Here is a 19,627-nt window from a genome sequence, read left to right as displayed (position 1 = left end):
TACTTGTCAAAAGTACTAAGATCATAAGTGCCCCTGTTCTTTCCAAGGAGTCTAAACTACCCAGCTGAACCTGAAGGTTGAGGCAGAAATGATAGTCTTCCTAACACAAGTGCTTATTGTATTTTTAATAATGGAAGAAAAATTGTGAGTCTGTTACTAATATTGTGTAGGCGGAAGAATTTTCCAGAACATACAATTAGTGGCATTATTGACTCTATCTTTCAGGAGTGTCACGGGGGAGGGCAAAAAAGGTGGGAGGAAGATGAATTTGAACACTCAGAGCACAACATGCAAAGTACTCACAGTTTTATTTAAGTCAAGACTTAGTAGCATATATGAGACTTCAAACTCTGAAAACAGACTCTGAAATCTTCACTAACCATATATTAAGGGAATTAAAAAGCTAAATCTTCAGCTTTCTCTTAAATAATTGCTGTTTTGTGGTATTGCTGATACCATATTCTATGATTATTGTGGTAGAGGGTTGTAACTGTAGCAGATACATTATAGTTAAATAGAAACAGGTGATTTTGGTATTGGAGGCTTAATTGCCATCAGCCTGAAATTGTTTTCCCAGAACCTTAGGAGACTCTCAGTAAAGCCTACAATATTGAGACACTTTCATCCCACAGAACTGCCATAAGGACAGTTGCAGCATCTTTACGTGTTCCACAGGAAATTCAATGTATTTTTTCTTTTACTTAAAGATTATGTTTTTATATTTTAAAGGTAATGCTGCAGTTCAAAAGTTGCAGGTATTATTTTGTGTTTTAGTAGTAATAAGCAGAGAATTCTGGATAAAATATGCAGTCATGCTTGTCTTGAAGGCCAAGTATCTATAGCAGCAGAAGGAAGATATGTTGGCAAACACATCCATCTCCTCCTTAACCTGTACCACTCTTCACTTTAAGGCATGCATAATAATGGTAGGGTTTCAAGAATGAATGGTTTGAGATTGACTTAACCAACAGTGGAATAATGTGCAATACGCATGTCACAAATATTATGTCAGCATAATTAAATTGGAAAATTTAATTAATCTAGCATCTCAAGTAAATTTATGTGGATAATGTCAATTTACATCTGTCCAATTTCAATGTAACAACAGCCCACTGAACAGGAATGGTAAACAATTTGCCTCTTGCATTGGGTTAAAGCTCTTTGCAGAACTAGGATGACAGATTTACCTCAATATTCTTTCATGCTGCTGTTAATTCATCTGTAATAGGTACGATTCATTGAAATATTTGTGAAGAGCAAATGCTTCAGTGTGGATTTAATCCAGATGATCAGAGATGTATACATGAACTTTACTGAATGGGACACAGCATGGTGCTGTACTTGCTTTGTCTGCAGTCCGAGACAAGACTGAGATCAAGACCTTGAAATTTAAATACTTAAATTGTTAAAAAATTTATGTGCCTTTCATTACACATATGAAGCAAGTTAACTCCTCATACAGTTAAGAACAAAATAGTTGGTTAAGAGAGAAGTGAATATGTACAATGTTTCATATGTACCCACTATGATAGGCACAGGCCGTAAAAAATTAATATATTAATAATTTTTATTATGCTTTAGGTATACTTCCAGCTTTACAAAGAGAAGGCTTCCTAATTAATTTGCTAGTATATGAAGGTATTTTTTGCAATCTAACTTTCTAAGGGACTGCAGTTTTGTTGTTGGTTAGGAAAGGACCTGGAGTTCACTGCAATTATTTTTCAGATCCCTTATGTGCTATAAATTTCCTGTCACTTCCAGAACAGAAACTGTGTAATTATTGACAGTTAAAATTTTAAAAACCAATCACTTAGTAGAAAACCAGTGCAGGTAAGAGTATGCTAGGTTGGGTATGTCTGATATTCTCCAAACCGATGAATTCCAAGCTTCTTTGCAGGAAGGTGTCTGTTGCCCAGTCTGTGGAACAGAGGTAATGAAAAGCAAATGCTGGCTCCCATTGAAGCATTCAACTTGCAAGAAAAATCTTGATAATGATTTCAGGTGAGACCTCATCTGAACTCAATTCAGCTTTCTCAGTTATTTCAAACTTGCCATGCAGACAGATAGGACAGTTCAGCACACTGAGCTTGAGGTTTTTAAGTGAGAATAATTATAGTGGAAACATATTAGAATAGGACTGAATATTGTGAAAAATCCAAAGCAGTTCTGCTATTCTGTGGCAAAATAAACTCTGGGTGCCACTTTCCACATTTCAGGAAATTTTTAGTTGCACTAGTATAATTTCCAGCATTCCCTAAGGATTCACTGCTTTAACACTTTATTTATATGGTCTGTTATTTCTACAAACCTTCTAACTTCTTGTACTTAGTGCCTCTCAACTGTACACCCTTCTTTTGACTGATGTGTCACTTAGGTTTGTACTCATATATCTGTGTGTGTCTGTGTGTGTGTTTGTGCTGGAAACAGAAGCAGTATCAGCCAAGCAGTCACTGTTTCTGCCCAACTGTCCTTATATTTTCTAAGCAAACCCATTTTACCTTTTTACAATGGGAGTCCAACTATCTCTGGATAGAAACATGCTTGAAACTCGGCTTCTGAATAATATGGAGGAGGCTTTGAAATTGATTTAATTTAAAGTGCCTTGCTTTAAAAAGCACCCTTGACTTGCAGCTTGTTGGAGGTAGAAGATCTAGTGTGAAGTGTATGTTCAGGCCTGTGCTTAAAAATATAGTGCCGTGTATTCACTGCAGGAACAGCTTAGTAATTTTACCCTGAATGTTTTTCTTCATAGTTATTCTCATTCTTATATTTTTTGCTATATCTTTTGTTCACAATGATAAACTAGTAAGCTCTTCTGAAAGGTAATCCCCTGTTAGCTTTGCAGCTTCTATGCTAATCTCTTGTTAGCTTTGCTGCTGGTATTCCTGAAGCTGATTTGCATTTCCTAATCCAGAGCTGAATCTCTTTGCTCTGGGTACTTACATTTATATGGATATGTATTAAATAATTAGCTGAAAGATTGTCCCCACAGAACCTAACACAGACTGAAGGCATTTTGTGTAAGCTGATGTTTAAATGGCTTTCAAACAAGTATGACTTTTTTTTCTGATTTATCTTTTCATCTGGAAACAGACAAACCATGGTGAGGCAGCTGTGCCCCTGCAGTCCATGGAAATCCATGGTGGAGCAGAGATCCACCTGCAGCCCCTGGAGGGCCCCTTGCCAGAGCAGGGTGATGCCCAAAGAAGCAAGATCCTGGCAGGACCTGTGGACCAATGGAGAGAGGAACCTGTAGTTGAGCAGGTTTGCTGGCAGGAACTTGTGACCACATGGGAGGGACCCACACTGTAGCAGTTTGTGAATAACTGCAGCCTAGGGAAGGATTCAGGTTGGAGAACTTGGTGGAAGATGGTATCCTATGGGAGGGTCCCTGTGCTGAAGCAGGGGAATAGTGTGAGAGGTCCTCCTTCTGGGGAGGAAGGAGTGGCAGAGACAACACGGGATGATCTGACTGCAGCCCCCACTCCCTGTCCCCCTGTGACACTGGAGGGAATAGGCAGAGAATGCAGTAGTGAAGTTGAGCCCAGGAAGAAGGGAGGTATGGCAGGGAAGTATTTTTAAGAGTTGGTTTCATTTCTCATTACCATATTCTGATTGAATTGGTAATATGCTGAACTATTTTCCCTAAGTCTGTTTTGCCCATGGCAGGAACTGGTGAATGATTTCTTCCTGCTGTTATTTTGACCCATGAACCATTTGCTATAGCTGTGGAGGGCAATGACAGTGGTATCCAGCCAAGGTCAACCCACCAAAACTTTAAAATGTTTTACATTTTCAGCCTGCATGTTCTTACACTACAATGCTGATTTGACTTTCATAAGTGTCTTTTCAAAAAACATTGTCTAAAAAGGTCAACAGACCTCAGGATACTTGAGGTAGTAACAGTTCAGTAACATGGAAAGCAGATTGTTTATTGGACTAGCTATAAATTACATTTCTAATATATCTATGTGTACTAGAAAATATGGTACTGATGGAGAATATAATTTGTGATGATTAGATTAATTAGTCTGCTGGGATTAATTTTTCAAGATACTCTAACGTTTTCATGCTTATAAACCCTAAATTGTGATTAAACCATCATATTAATACAGAGCTAAAGAGCACTGGCATTTCTTATTTTTGAATACCCCCTAACTGGGAGAGATGATTCAATTTAAGATTACCATTAAAGCACTTAATAATGAGTGCCATTTTTTTCATTTGCTGTGATAATGGTAAAACAAGCATGACATGATAGATACCTTAAGTATACATCCATGTAAAAGTTTAAACCATTAAATATAATATATGTGTTAAGAAAATTATTTTTATGCTTAGATTGCTGGTTTAGTTTCCCTGACTATATGGATTATTCTATTCTGCATGTGTCTGTTTAAACAAGATAACATGAAATGCATTCATCATAATATTATGAAAGCAATTTATGAACAAAGCAAAAGGAAAGTTTACAAACCAAAAATAAAGTTTCAAATGTATGGAGTGTTGGTGTAGATGTAAATTATTTCATGTTGAATATTCAAATCCAACTATTAATTCTTTGCCCAATATTGCTTGGATTCTTTGTTAAAGTCAGTGAAATAGGATGATAGAAATATTTACATCAGAAGAATAAGAAGTTTACTAATACTAAATGTAATGAAAAAACCGTAGTGAAGTTGGTATGAGCTTTTCTAGTCAATCTGGCTTCATAGTACTTATCTTTTATATTAGGGGCATAAAGCATGCTATTAAATTTATTTGCAAAAGCAAACACAGTGTGCTTTGTTGCAACTACTATAGCTGTATTCCCAAGGAAGAGATTGGTGTGTCTTGTTCAGGAACAAAACATTATGACTAAACTTGTTAGTCTGATTTTAATTTAGGATCATATTTTTCAGTATTACCAGCCTGGGCAACTGCTCCCTTTTTTATTTCTTTTCTAAATTTTTTTTAAAATAATTTTTTACTTTTTCCCTTTTTTCCTTTTCTTTTTCCTTTTCTTTTTTTCTTTTCCCTTTTTCTTTTTCTCTTCCCCTCACCCCCTCAAAAAAAAAGGAGGGGTGAAATAGGTCACTCCATAAACTGATAAGCTGGGATGGCTGACAGGTAGCTAGGCAGTTTGCTCCTATTTATGGTGAGTAAACAAAGCTCAGAACAGAAATCAGCAATTGCTACACTACTGCCAACCATTTGCATGAGCAGGTTTTTTTCCAGTGGCATGCATCAAGATCTGTGCAATGCCAAAACCCTAGAGCCTCAGTATCCTGAAAAGCACATCTGTGAGAAGTAATAGTCCTATTGATGACAGCAATTGATTAATGGCACCTTGCCTCTCTGGGAGGCAGCTTCACTCAGCAACTCTTAAGTTTTGTTTTGCATGCTTCATCTTCAACAGCAGAAAGAGAATATATAACTCAGTATACCACCCTTCAGACCTGAATTGGATGTGATGTGGCTCATTGGGTAGGGAGAGATCAATGGGGCTTGAATGAAAAAGAGCTCTCTGAAGGTTGACGGCTGAAAGCCAAAAGAGGATAACTTTAGATTTTATTGTAAGAGAAAATCCATTTTTCAACATTAAAGTTTGCAACTTCTGACTTGTGACTGTTAAATGTCCACATAAAAGTAGTAAAATATTTTCCTTAAGAAACTGTGTTTGTCCAGAAGTTTGCAATATATTCTCTTGAGGAAGCCCTTACTACCACCTTTGACACTTTGCCTGTATCATCACCTATACACCACACCTATCTCCTTAAAAGCAAGATTATACTAACTTGAGTAGTTTGCAAGCCTACTATTCTACAAATTTCAGATGCAGGAATTAGAACAGAAGTCTGAATTTCTTGCAGAAAATTCCAACAGGTTATTTATTTTGATCCCAGGTCACGATGAAATTGATAATTTTCCTTTTTTTTCGTTAGTTTTAAGGAAACACATAAGCATTCACAGAGCTAATATGGTTCATCATAGTACAGTAAAATGATCCAACTATATCATTTCATGTTAGTTAAATGTTAATTTGTGTTTGACAAATGCAATTCCTCTTTCCATGAAGCTGCAGCATATAAGCGTCATGTGACATTTCTCTCATTGGGCCTGCTAGTGTAAGTAAATATTCCATAGATGGGCTTCATAAAAATCAAAACACCTGAATAAGTTCTTTGTTTTAGAGCTCGTAATGCTGTACTGCTGCAAAAAATATTTGTAGGGTTATGGGAATTTTTCCAATTAAATCTGGAAAATGACGATACCTGACAATCAGAGCAGTAACTTTTTTTTACATGTCTGAATATGACCAACCCTAATTCCTTTAAGTCTTCTGCCAGGACTTGATGTGCTATAACAAAGGTCAGATTTAAATTTAAGGAGACTACTTGAAAAGAAAAAAAAATGCTGGCTTGACTTCCATCTATAAACATTTGGATCTTTATATTAAACTTTCTGGTTCTGTGAGAGCTGATTCTCTTCACTCATGAATTAATAAATATTCTTATTAAAAACAAAAAAGTATTCATGCAAGATAGAAATAACTAACTTTCAAAGCATTACTAAAGTGCTTTTAATCAGTTAATGATTTTTTTTTTTCTCCTAGGGAAATGTTAGGCTAATGTTTCCCCTTCATGCAGCTATCTTCAGTCTTTAAATTTTTTTAAATGTTTCTGGATTGCAAGGTCTGATCTGAGTTAGTGATCTGTTGATTTGTCATGCTCATTTTAGCTGCTTCTCACTTCATTCTCCCTAGCCAAGCTTCACAACACTCCTTGTCACCACAGCCACATACAGGGCACCTACTTACCACTGCACCTTTTCATTTGCTGTTGTTTTAGGTACCCTCTCTCCATTGTCTGCTCCTGAACTTATCCCATCTCTGCTATCTGAGCCTCACACTGCTTTTGTTTTTGCTCTGCTAACCCATCTAGGCAATTCCCACAGCTCTTCTCTGGTTATTCTATTACATTTTAGGAGGGCTCCTGTGATACTAAGAAAAGCAGCCTTCCACCTCACAGGAGGCTTTTCAACACTTATATTTAACACATCTCGCAGGAAAATTTAAGTTCACAAGACATGAGTAGGTCACATTTTTTCTTTATTAAGCCTTCAGAAGACTTCGACCCCACTGTACTTCCCTTGCTGTCCCAAGATCATTTGCATTGCATTTGCATTTCAGCACCCAAAAATGTTCTATTTTCTAAGGTAAGAGCCCCATTGTACTTATTACTCTGTTAACAGAGCTAACTCTCAAGAACAACACAGCAAATGTAAACCAGTCAGATTTCATATAATCCTTCACTTTAATCTCACCTTCTCTAGCACTGCACTTCTTTTCAGGCTTATACTCCTTCCTCTGTCATTCCTTGAGGAAAGAATAAAGAGATGCCTTCCTTTCACCTAAGGCCTTCCTTTCCAGGTCCATGTCCATACCCACCACAGAGCAGCAGCTGTGGCTGCACACAGGATCTGTGAGCTTCATTCTATCGGCATAGACTCGGATAGCTCAGAGTATTCTACATCTGGGAAAAACACTTTGCAGTTACAGGTTCCCTGGGTCACTTTCTACGTGCAAGTACATCCCGGTTATTTCATCAATTGTGTGAAGTCTTCTTTATCCAGTGAGCTAGATAAAAACAGCCAGGCTGTGAAAGTTCTGGTTTATATGAAACTGAACAGAAATGAAACAAAACAGTCCATGTTGCTGTTTCCTGCTTAAGGTATGGACTTCAGGTGATTGAGAATTGATTAAAAACAAGTCTTAGAAATTTGACAGAGTTGAATTGTGTCAAATGAGTTTTGTAGTCTTTTCAAGAAGTGAAGAACCCCAGTTGTTTTCATGTTCTCAGCAGTTTTAATGCTCTTTTCATACAGTGACAATGTGAAGGGTCCGCAGTTTATCAGGCTCAGGAGGATACCAAGAGTTTTTCAAACAAGGTTCCAGTGAAATCACCTTCTGGATTTAGCAAGAGTGGCCTGAGATTTTCTAATGGAATGTTATTTTTTAGCACAGTAATTAACATATGCCTCTCTTGTTCCAGTGCATTTCCACTGATTTTTTTTTTCTCCTACCTAGATAAAGACAAGAAAAAAAAGGTGTTTTTAAAAACACACAGATCTGATCAATACTTATATCTTGTCTCTTTAGAGTAGAGGTCTTAGAAATCTCTGTAATCATATGTCATGGCTGCATACCATTTTATGGTTGTTATTATTGCCCAACAGTAGTCAGAACCTGATGGATGTGGACAACAAATGGCCTGAACTCTTTTGAACTTATTGTTTGGTAGATTATTTGAATACATTCTACTGTTCCTAGGGATGGATGTAAGTTCTGAAAGACGCTTTGCAAAATAACTGAAGAGAGAAAAATGGCTTATTTAATGTTTTAACTGCTTAGTGCTCAGATGCTAGCTGTGTCATCAGACCAGCATCTGATATTATGACAATACCACCTAAAATTTCTCTTTCTAAAGAAAAGGAGATACTTTAAAATATGTTCCTGGCCCCTCAGCTTTCTATTTCATTGTGATGTTTCATTATAAAATGCACAAAACTTTCTAGTGATACAGCAAGAGCTCCAAAGAAATGAATAGTTCTGCTGAGTCTTCAGCACAGCTGTGTGTAAGTAACTAACATAGCACAGAGTGTACTTGGAATTCTAGGGAAAAAAAAAAAAGAGAAGTATGTGCTCATTAATTTAACATTACCTATCCTGTGCACTGCAGTGTGCACTTTCAAGAAATACACAATCACTGATTTGAGGACTGTATCGTGAATCAGAATACCAATTTAGAGCTGCACAGTTAATGCTCTGGGAATTAAATTAGAATTAATTGTATCAGCATATTGCATTAATATTATTTTCTGCAAAGATGGCTTTGTGCATGCATAATGAAATCTGAAAAGTGCATAAAGATGTAAGAAAGAAGTCTCTATAGTTTGGGTCCGTTTTTGGTGGGGTTTTTCGGTGTTTTGTCTTGTTGTGTTTTACAGTCTCCATCCAGGATTGCACTGTTTGCTGCAGGCGGCCGAGAGCAGCAGTGAAGCTGAGCCGGGGCGGGCAGAGAGCCAGGGGCGGGCAGGGGCGGGCAGATCCCCCCGGTGCCGGGCAGATCCCCAGGTGTCGGGCAGAGCTCCCCGGGGCGGGCAGATCCCCCCGGTGCCGGGCAGATCCCCCCGGTGCCGGGCAGATCCGCAGCGCTGCCCGCGGCACCCGCGCGGAGCCGAGCGCGACCCTGCCCCGCAGTCCCCGCAGAACTACATTTCCCAGGCGGCGCCGCGCCGCGGGGCGCTGCGATTGGCCGGGCGCGGGCCGGCTCAGCGTGGCGGTGCGGCAGGTGCCGCCGGCGGGGGCGGAACATGGCGCTGGGTGCCGGGGCAGCGGGGCGGCTGCCGCACCTGCCGGCCGGGGGCTGCCTCCCCCTGCTTCTGCTGCTCCTGCTCCTCCTCTGCGGACAGCTCGGGGGAGGACAGAAAAAGAAGGAGGTAGAGACGTTCGCTTCTTTCGCCATCGCGCCCGGCCGGGGCTGCCCTGTCGCGCTGCCTCGCTCTCCGGAGTCCCCGTGTCCCCGTCCGCCCGGCGCCCCCGCGCCCCGCCGGCCCCTCTCCCTCCCCAGCCCCGAGCCGGGCGCCGGCGGGGCGGGAGGCGCCGGGCAGGCGGTGCCCCTGCCCTGCTCGGGGGTGATGGCCGGCGGCGGCGGCGTTTCCAGGGCAGCGGCAGCGCGGGGAGCAGCGCCGGGAGCGCGGTCCCAGCGTGCTGGCCGTGCCCAGGCCGTGCCCGGCAGTGCCGGGGCCGGGAAATGACGGGTTCTGAGCAAAGAGGGCACGGGCCGCCGGGCAGCGCTGGCCTGGGCTGGGCTGGGCTGGGCTGGCGGCTGCGGTGGGCCAGGGGCCCTGGCAGCCGGGCGGGGCGAGGAGCCCGCGGGAGATGGAGTTAAACCCCGTGTTTGTGGTGCCAAGGGAGCGAAATGCCCGGAGTTAATAACTAGCATCAAAACGGTGGCAGCAGGTGTGCCTGTGAGTGCAGGTGAAGGTGATGGTGCTCTCTTCGTGGTGTCCTCTGGGTGAGAGAGACGTGGAGGAAGGAGCAGTGTTAATTCAGATTCATATAGACAGCTCATCTTCACCAACTTTTATATTCAAATAGGGAAGCGTGCAAAAATGTGTAGTGTACATACTTGCCTTTTCCAGATTTCAATGCTACTAGAGCTGCCTACACTTCTCTTTCTAGGTTGCCCTAGATTTCAGGCCAGACTTTTGCATACCAAGTGTTAGGCCACCCAGTAGTGTCTCTACAGTGTCACTAGAACTTCATTTATGGGAGGAGTTAGCTTTTAACCAAACTGCCGAGTTTTGTCTTTTTTTTTTTTTTTTTTAATATCTGTTAGTGTTGTGGGGAGAACTTTTCTTTTGTGATAGTGGAGGAGAAGGAAGGAACAGTTTTTTGTAGCTGATTCTTTCTCTGAACTAGCAGCTCAGACAAAGAGAAGCATGGTCCAAATTTTCGGGTTTTTCTTGTTTTGTTTTCTTTAAAGAACTATGTAGTTTATTAAGGCTTACAGGCCAAAGATGTAAAACAACTGATGTCCATTGACAAGAATGGAAGAAATGGCTCAAATCTACATCAGGGGGAGTTCAGATGTGGCATTAGGAAAGAGATCCTAACTGAGAGAGTGGTTGGACACACAACAAAGTACTCAGGGAAGTGGTCATTGCTCCAAACCTGCAGGTGTTCAGGAGACATATGGACAGCGTTTTTGTGTATATGGTTTGACTTTTAGATTGCCCTGTGTGAAGCTGGCAGTTAGACTCAATGTCCCTTCCAACTCACAATATTCTAAATTAGTATGTAAAATTCTTGTTTAAGTTTCTAAATAATGGTGTGACTCTGGTCTTACCAAGATAAGTAATCTGATAATTGAAATAAATCCCTTGTGTGTCATTGTGAAAAATGAACACCTTCACTCTAGGCATTCATTGTCTTTTCCACTCTTTCTGGAATGAGTAAGCAGTAAATGTGTTGCCCTTCTGCTGCTATAATTAACTTCTTTTTAAAACTTTAACTTATTAGGTTTTCTTAATAAAATGTGTTTAATGTTTGACACTTGATTCTGTCTTGCTGTGATGTGCTGGCAGTGCAACTTTTGTTGACACTTTCATGTGGAGTGCCAGCTGTGCTACCAAGGTATCTTTCTTTGAAGTGAGATGTTTTTCCTAACAAGTAAATAATGGCAAATTGAAATGGATGTGTGCAACTACATTTTAGAAAGTTTACCAGTCCTACTATGGAGGTGGTACATAAAAGGATGGAAATGCTTGTTTGTTTGTCCACCTATTTGGTATTACAGTTCAGGCATGTATTTCTCTTATGTAAAGCTTGTTATTCAGTGTTTTCCTTTTTAGCTGATTTAAACTAACACATCGCAGTCATCTGGATCTTTTTGCTGCCATTTTCCTTCCTGCTTAATATTTTGCTTTTAAGACAATGGTCTACTCATGCAGACAAACCCTTGGCTTTATGTGGACATAGACATAGTATCTATGACTGTATCTTTACAGAAACTATTACAATATTGTAAGTTCTAGCTTCACTTTAAATGCAAGCTTAAAATAAAGTGTAACAGTTTTTTCAGAGTTTTATACACTGTATGGTTCTGTGTGGTATATGTTAGAGCTAAAGTCTGACTGACTGTTCTTGCCCCATAACCTTCATGTTAAAAGCTGTGATAGTTTACCAGATATATATCATGAGGAAAATATCTGTATGCGAAAAATGAAACTTGTACTTGCAGTAAGTAGTTTGGAAGTAACGTTTTAAAACTGTTCTGAGGAAAGTTATGTGAATTGAAAGAGTGCAGGATATTGTGCTGTGGGACATTGCTGTTCACACCACTGTCCAGAAGCTCATTGGTAACAGGTAAAGGTGATGGAAGTTCAATATGTTAAGTGAATTGAAGATGTTCTATACAAAGACTGGTAAGATTGAAACACAACTTTTTTTTTGGAAGTTGGAAAAATGGTTGAAGACACACTGAATTGTTTCAAAGTGAACACTGCAAGAGAAAAGCTAATGTAGTGGGGTTGAAATGTCTATCTCATGAGATAAAATCAATTGTTTCAAAAAAATCAAACGTCTCAGTTTCCTGCTTTCTCTGTGCTTTGTGTGTGTGTTTGTTGACACGGTTGTCCAGAAAGAGAGGTGAAGGACTAGAGAGAAGAAACTGCTTTCGCTATCAATTTTCTTTTAAAAAAACTTGATTACTTGAAAAGTACTTCAAAATTACAAGAACTTGAAATGTTGGAGTTAAATCTTAAGGAAGGAAAGTATTGTTGGTGAAGACAATGATTTTATTTTTTTATTAATTTATCTTTTTAAGTGCTGACTACATAGAAAAGTACGCATAAAGTCTGAATGATTGGAGGTGTCTGGATCAGTTGTATGAGCATGGAAGAGGTGGAGATGACTTTGCAGGAAGGAGAGGACCGAGTTAAGATATTAGATGTTTCTGAAGGATTTGATGCTAGCAGAGAAAATAACCAGGGAAACTGGAAAACTTTGTTATACATTTCTGTGTTGATTGTGAAATAATACATTAAAGCTGTCTTTAGAAAACGTGCTAGTCCTTAAATTGCTAAAACACATAGTCCTATAAAGTACAATGTTCATAATGATAACTAAAGAAATGTCTTCTCTGGCAAATTACTGAGAAGTGCTAAGGTTGGTTTTAAATTTGATTAAATATGCAAAAATTTAAAGAGCTATTTGGAAATATATTTTAATTTGATTATCAGTCATCTGGTTTCATGGAAGCTATTTTTAGAATGACTTCATGAACTTATAAACACACAAACATTCCTATTGTTTTGCTTTAATCTTGCTGTACCTTTTCCAGATTATGGACATATCCATATTATTGACAGCCTTCACAAGTGAGGAGATACATAGAAAACATTGGAATGTCTAATTTGAAAATGACATGAAGAACAACACCACAACTTTCCCCCATAGCTCATGCTTAGAAGCTAACTAGATTTCAAAAGCCTGCTTTTATGATTTTAATTGGGGTGCTGAAGAGTACCTTTATTTAAAGTGAAGTAAATAAAAGTTCTTGACTGTGAAGTATCAACAAGGCAGTGGAGTAGGACTATTCTCTTGGAAACTGTATGCATAATGAGAGAAATAATAATTTATTCTTTCCACACATTTGCGATAATCCAATTGTATTAACGTACATGCATTTTCTGTTCCCAGTCCTTGCAATGCTTTTTATGTATCCTATACAAACTTGGGGTGGGTTAAACTATTAGAAAAATTAAAGGAATCAGAGTCATTCACTTTGAAATATACTTTCTGGCTTTCTGTTATAGATTTTCTTGTTTTCTTGACTGAAACACACAGAAAGAGAACATGGGGTTTGCAATATTAAAAACATTTCTCATAGAGGATGTTTATTTTTGACCTTTCAGGTAGGTAGCTCAGAAGCTTAATTAAACCACTGATAGGCAATTGGAGTAACTTTTTCTGCAGGTAGTTTGTGATTCCTGCTAAATCTGACATAGGGAAGGTATCTGTTTAGACACAAGCTTTCTTCAGGTGGAAGTATTTTGTTGAGCTTGAGTCTACTAAAAATGATGCTGAAGACATATAAAAATGTTGTAGTAATTTTACTCTTCGGTAAGGCAAGGTTCTGTGATATCTTAGTTTGCCCTGATTATTTTTAAAGGATTCCAAGATTCATATATTTATAATAGTTCTTTACCTTTCTCTCCCTCTCTGTTTTCCCCAGCTGAGTGTAGAAGTTATGGCAGTTGTGAGAAGTTGTGGGAGATAGATTGCTCTTCCAACTCTAACTGATAGTTTATCCCAAAGCTCAGCCATACTTTTATTATTCTTGACCAATTTGTATATGATGTGCCTGCAGAAGGCTTTGGTGATGGTGGCTCTACAGCTCCTGGCTTTTTCTTTCCCCCTAAAGATGTAACCTAAATTTCTGTGTGTTCAAGGCCTACATTTTTGACCCTGTTAATGCTTGTCCTCATCATGACCATAAAGAACAGGTTATTGTTGTTTGGTTGTTATTTTTAAAATTAAATAGAAGAAGCTGTATGTTTTTTTAATACTTAAAATATTAAATACAATAATTTTTCTGAGCGAATCTTCAGTCCTGATCATACTTTCCTGTTTTATTTGCAATTAACTGGGGTTAAGGCACTATCCCCTTGTTTCTGCACCATGTGTTTTTGTTTTCATTTAGGGTTTCACGGTGAGCCTATTGTGTTTATTTGCAGTTATTGATTATTACCATGTTGCAGCCAGAATGTGATCTTCCACTTTAAAATGTTTTTCGCATCTGATTTGTGGTAGTGGTAGTTCACCATAGAGGTAGTGATAGTTCACCATAAAGGTAGCAATTCTCATCCATTCAGAGCTAGAGCCAACAAAACTTGCTGTCCTTGGTCTTGCTCTAAAATGGAAAGAATAGTACTTAGTTTCTTACTTTTCAATGATCTGTAACATTCTTTTCTTTTGTTCAGTGTTCTGCTTGCATGTTTAATTGAAAGAAATATTAGGAAACATGGTAGAGCAAGCAGAGAAAAGGAAAGGAGGAAAAAAGGTTTGTGATGGATGGGGAGTGTTCAGTCTATATTCAATTTCACATATAGTTGAATAAATTCTTCATTTTTCAAGATCTCTGATACTGTTCAAATAACATTGATAATTAAAACCTAAGTTTCTCATCTTGGTCTACTGAAATTCTGTTTAAAATTAAACTTGAATATAAAGCCTTCTTCGTCTTGTAATTGTGAAAATTTTGTGTTTGGTCTGCAGATTGAGGAGCACTGCAGGTTTTTTCTTTTGACACAGGATGCATGAAAGCATTTGGCAGTTACACCAATTACAGACTTCTCTTAAAAAACTTTATTAAAAATTGAGATGTGGCAAAACTTGAAATTGTGGAGGGAAGCTCAGGCCTCACTGTAGATTTGCCATCAAACCATTTTAAAGATGTATTTTAAGTGGAGATTTTGTGTGAATTTATGTAAGTGGACATTTTAACCACTGTTACAGTAGAGAGAGGCTTTTTAAAAACAATGCTTAAAGTTTTAAAATAAGTGTTCTCAGTTTGAAGTGAAATAACAGTTCTAAGCCATTCCTGAAAATATAAAATTCATTAAATGAAATTTAATGCTAATTCTAAAAAGAATGGGGAAAGCGTAGAGGAAAAAGAAAATATTTGCAAGAATTCCTTTTTTTCTGCTGGTCTTTTGCAACCCTATAAAACATCTATATCCCTTTCTCATTTATTTCTAATTAATTAAAGTTTTGCAACAACTTGGCAAAATTAAGTAGCAGTTCTGGCTTTAACCAATCTGTGTAGAAAACTTCAGTGACTGCATACAGTAAGTGAAATAAAGGAAGCTTATAGTGGCCTGATAGCATTTTGTGATTGGGTTACTGAAACTTTTTGTCCCAGATGTCTCTGTTTGGCATCCTTGCTGTCATAAGACAGATCAGTGACATAATTGATCTTTTCCCCTGTTCTGTTCTATAACCATTTATACAGCACATCCTGTGCAACCACATGGAAAATACAGATTGTATCTGCTTGAGTTCTACATGCTCTGGAAAAATCAGTCAGTAAAAGCAGAATGAGAAAGCAGTGGGTTTTTTGGATGTTGGTTTGGGTCTTCAGATTTATTCTCTTAATTTTTAAAAGTGTTTTCAAGGTCACATTTTATTGGCTAAGATAATGGTCAGAACTAAAGAAGGACCTTTACCTGGTATTTGCTTTAGACCTCATTCTCTTGCTCTAATAAATCTATTAAATAGAGGAGCTAAAATTAAGGCAATTCAATATTTTCTTTTTATCTAATGCTATAAGGTTTTATAAAAATATATAATGATATTTTCTTCATTGTTTGTATATATAAAATGTAATAACTTTTTTTTTGGTTACAACTTTCAATAATGAGGAATTGCCATTAACCAAATGGAAAGATATTTTATAGTGAACCTGAAAGCTATATTTCAGACAGGGAAACTCATATTTTTATTTGTGATTTTCACAAGTCCTTCATATTTTAAGGTGGATAAACAAATTTATATGTGCATTGAGTGGATGACTTCTGACAAAATTCAAAAAAAGGCCTGGAAATAATTTGGTTACAGAGTAGTCCCATGACATGGAAAAGATTTATATCCTTGCTATTGCAGGCTTCTTCATGAAAACACTCTTCTTCCTGAGTTCTAAAGTAGTGGCAGGACTTGAAGCATTTCTCTGAACAGACTGTTCTTCCACGTAATAGGATTTGCTATTAAGATTTTACTTTCTTTTGATGATTGTATCTGATAATACTATGCTGGAATACCCCAAATTCATAATCTCTTCCTAAGGAGTTGCAGTCCTTAGCCTAATTATGCCATTCCATTAATTTTTCTTATCCTTTGCTGCTGAATCTAAAGCAACTAATTTTTGAATTTCAGATGAACTGGTCATTAAGCTTAGCAGAGTTTGGCTGTGTTGCATAGAACATTTTGTATACCAAGTTCATAACAGAAGTGGTAATTACAGTTATGCAGTCCCTCTGGAATGACTTTTTGAACTCACAGAGCTGCTCAAGGTTATAGTCTGTAGCATCTGCTGCTTGAAGGATAGAAACCATTTTCTACTCTGCTTTTACTTTAGCTTTTTCATAATTTCAAATCACTATTGCTGTCTTCTCTACTATTAAAATATTAGCATGTTCAACTGCTTTTGTTAAGCAATTGCCTTGAAAAGGCCAGTTATGAGTCTACTGAATCTTGGATATTGATATTTGTGTTTAGATTTTTGAGATTTCACTGTGTTCGTGTCTGAGCCATGTAAATATCTCTTCAATGTAGATTTTTGAGTTTGTCAAGCAAAAGTTTAGGTAATACTGTAAAATTCCCATTTCTAGTTTAAGGTTCATTTCTGGGGCTTTTTATTAATTTATACTAGGCATTTTTGTAACTTGATTGTTTTGTGAAGTGTTTTGATACTTAGCCTGTTTTTCATGAAAAATAATTGACAGTTGTTCGGTTAATTAATTAGCTAATTCATTTTATGTTTTCAGGGCATACATGCACATTCAGGCTTTTTCACACATTTTGTTTCCAGATCTTGTCAGTGGCTGGGTGCATTCTGAATCTAAGTTGGGCCTTTAACTCAAGACTTTGCTGTCCTGCAAGAGTCTGTTTAGTATAATGAATTGTTATATTGCAGTGTTTTTTCTGCACTATGCTGAGGAGTATGGTTATTTTAACAATAAGGTAAGAGAGGTATTTTTTGGTTGGTACTGCTTAAACTTTCCTTGGTAATTGTAGGTGTTTTGTCTTTGTTTGCTGTGGTTCAAATTGTTACTTAAAATATTTTGTTCTTTTGACTTCTCTTGCTTATCAAGTGCATATGACCCTCTTCTATTTTTGGTAGTAAACTGCAGTGAAATACAAATTGCATTTAATCCATAATTACTAGATTCACTGGGGTACTAATACACTAAAAATATTAAACTTAAAATTATTTTTCTTTTTAATCCTATTAAAGTATTTTAGTGTGAATCTTTGTCTTTGTAGAAAAGATGTAGCTAGAGATTCAGATTCTGCATGGGAAATTAACGTAGGGAGTGAGAAAGCTGAGCAGACAGATTTTTTTGAGACACAGTTCCTTTCTCTACTTTGTTTTTTGCAAGGTTATCTATTAAGATAAAGAAGGTATTTGAATACAAATAGAATACCTGTGTCTGTTTTGACTGACCTAGTTAGATACTCTAGGAGTTACAGGGCTAGGGCTATGTACAGTAAAAGAATGAATTAGCTGTATCTACATATGTTTAGGTGTCTTTCCAATGAGAGGAATTCAAGCTACAGTTAGGTGAGGTAATTGTAGAGCAATTTAATTAACAGTAGAGCACCTCATCATAGGTCACAGTACCAGCACGCTCTGTAGCTGGTGATCTTGAACTAGGGAATACAAAATGAAAAAGGATGTTTCTGAAATCTTATAATTCTCCAGAATTTGGATGCTAAAGTCAAAACTGTAAAAGCTGTGCTATTCAGATTATGTGCTGGTAAAGTATTGTGTACTCTTCAGCTGCAGGAGGAGAGGTAGTAATGATGACTGTATATTGATTCTTCAGTGAGGATTATGTACATGGTCCTTAACAATAATAAAAATTTAAAAATTAAAATAATTATATAATAACTTGATTAGAGTAGTGTTTTCTTTTTCTTTCATCACCTTGATTAGAGTAGTGTTTTCTTTTTTATTCTTTTTTATTCATCACATGGTGATGTGCTTAAGGTGATGTGGTCAAGGTGGTATAATATTCTGGTTTCTGTTCAGGTCATGTGAGATGGTATAAGCATGCTTAGTGATTGTGGTTTATAGGATAGGTTTCAGGGATTTTGAGATGTGAGACCTGAATACTTCGACATGGGTGAAGATGATATTGAATATGCTTCCCCCTACTTGAGTCAAACCCTGAAATTTAGAAGAGTGCACAAACTCATAAGAAATAAGTGGGTTTTGTTTTCAAGTGAATCCTTTGCCATACCTTTTACCAGGATTATCTTCAGATATCGGGTATTTTCAGTTGATGCCTGGGGAAACTAATGCACTTGCCACCTTCTTTATCTGACTCTTAAGTGGGGCTATAACTTGATCTCATGGCCAAGTCTGACATGTTAAATTGTAAGGCATGTTCAGAGGCCTAGAGATCGTTGACAATTTTTTTCCTCCATTGCAATGTCTGTGCAGCTTAGAAGTTGGATGAGAAGCAGAATTACTGTGTTGCAGATGCCTGTGTTGATGAACTTGGTTAGCTTCTATCCTCAGATCTAGTCAGTGAAAAACAAGTTAGCCTCATGTCATGTGCAAATCTGCTGTCTGGTGTAACAGTTCACATTCTTGTGACTTAAATGAAAATACCATCACATATTTCCTGAACATTATTTTCTGTTTTTTCCTGTGTTTTGGAAAATAAAGGGAACTTGATGAAGTTCATTTCTTTGATAAAGTAGGATTTTTTTTTTTTTTTTTTGTCATTGGGCTGAAGGATAGAAAAAATATGTATGGGAAAATAAAAACTGTGAAGCCAAGTTTAATGATCAAATGTACTCAGAAGTAAAGAAGTGTCTTTAAATCCTTCTGAAATCTGTTAGAGCATAGAAACTAGTAGTGTAAAGTTATCTGAATTCTATATTATTTTTGCATCACACTTCTAAGTATTTTAGCCATGGTTTGTACTCTTGATAGCTGATGGCTCAGCTGTAAAACATTTCAGTGGAAACTTTTTCCGTTTTTTTTCTGTTCTATGCCTGATTTCTACTAAAGCTTCAACTGAAATGGAAAATGAATGTCAGGAATTTCATAGGAATTTGAAGAATGCCAGTCCCAGGCAGCTCAGTCCAAAACTGAAGATGTACAACTGTTATGCCTCTTACTTGTCCGCAGCTGGTGAATTCAGTTAGTGACAATGTGACAGCACATTGAGTAGACGAGACAGGAATTGTTATGGAAAGGACACAAATGGTGCGTTGATGCTGAAGTTATTGTGCAAATATTTTTCTTCTGTTGTGACATATGTTTTCCTCTGAGCTAGGTATGAATAG

The 19,627-nt window shown here is 37.7% G+C and overlaps 1 protein-coding gene and 1 long non-coding RNA gene across 4 annotated transcripts in view; both read left to right on the top strand.

Moving 5' to 3' along the window:
- Positions 1-589: 589 nt before the first annotated feature.
- Positions 590-4,122, top strand: LOC135300016 (uncharacterized). 2 transcript variants are annotated; one of them, XR_010361877.1, is made up of 4 exons: positions 590-729; positions 811-926; positions 1,898-2,001; positions 3,094-4,122. It is a non-coding gene; the product is annotated as an uncharacterized LOC135300016 (long non-coding RNA). The 2 variants fall into 2 exon arrangements; XR_010361878.1 differs by having other exon boundaries at positions 1,887-2,001.
- Positions 4,123-9,310: 5,188 nt separating this feature from the next.
- Positions 9,311-19,627, top strand: part of TUSC3 (tumor suppressor candidate 3) — a 107,969-nt gene continuing 97,652 nt past the window's right edge. The window contains exon 1 of one of the 2 annotated variants that reach the window (XM_064418066.1): positions 9,311-9,480. In XM_064418066.1, coding sequence (XP_064274136.1) covers positions 9,355-9,480 — 126 coding nt within the window. In that variant the 5' untranslated portion in view covers positions 9,311-9,354. The remainder of the gene's footprint in view (positions 9,481-19,627) is intronic. The other variant, XM_064418067.1, reaches the window with a different exon arrangement.

Source organism: Passer domesticus, chromosome 4 (genome assembly GCF_036417665.1).
Source record: "Passer domesticus isolate bPasDom1 chromosome 4, bPasDom1.hap1, whole genome shotgun sequence".
In the NCBI taxonomy this organism is placed as follows: Eukaryota; Metazoa; Chordata; class Aves; order Passeriformes; family Passeridae; genus Passer; species Passer domesticus.
This window is presented reverse-complemented; position numbering and strand designations above follow the sequence as displayed.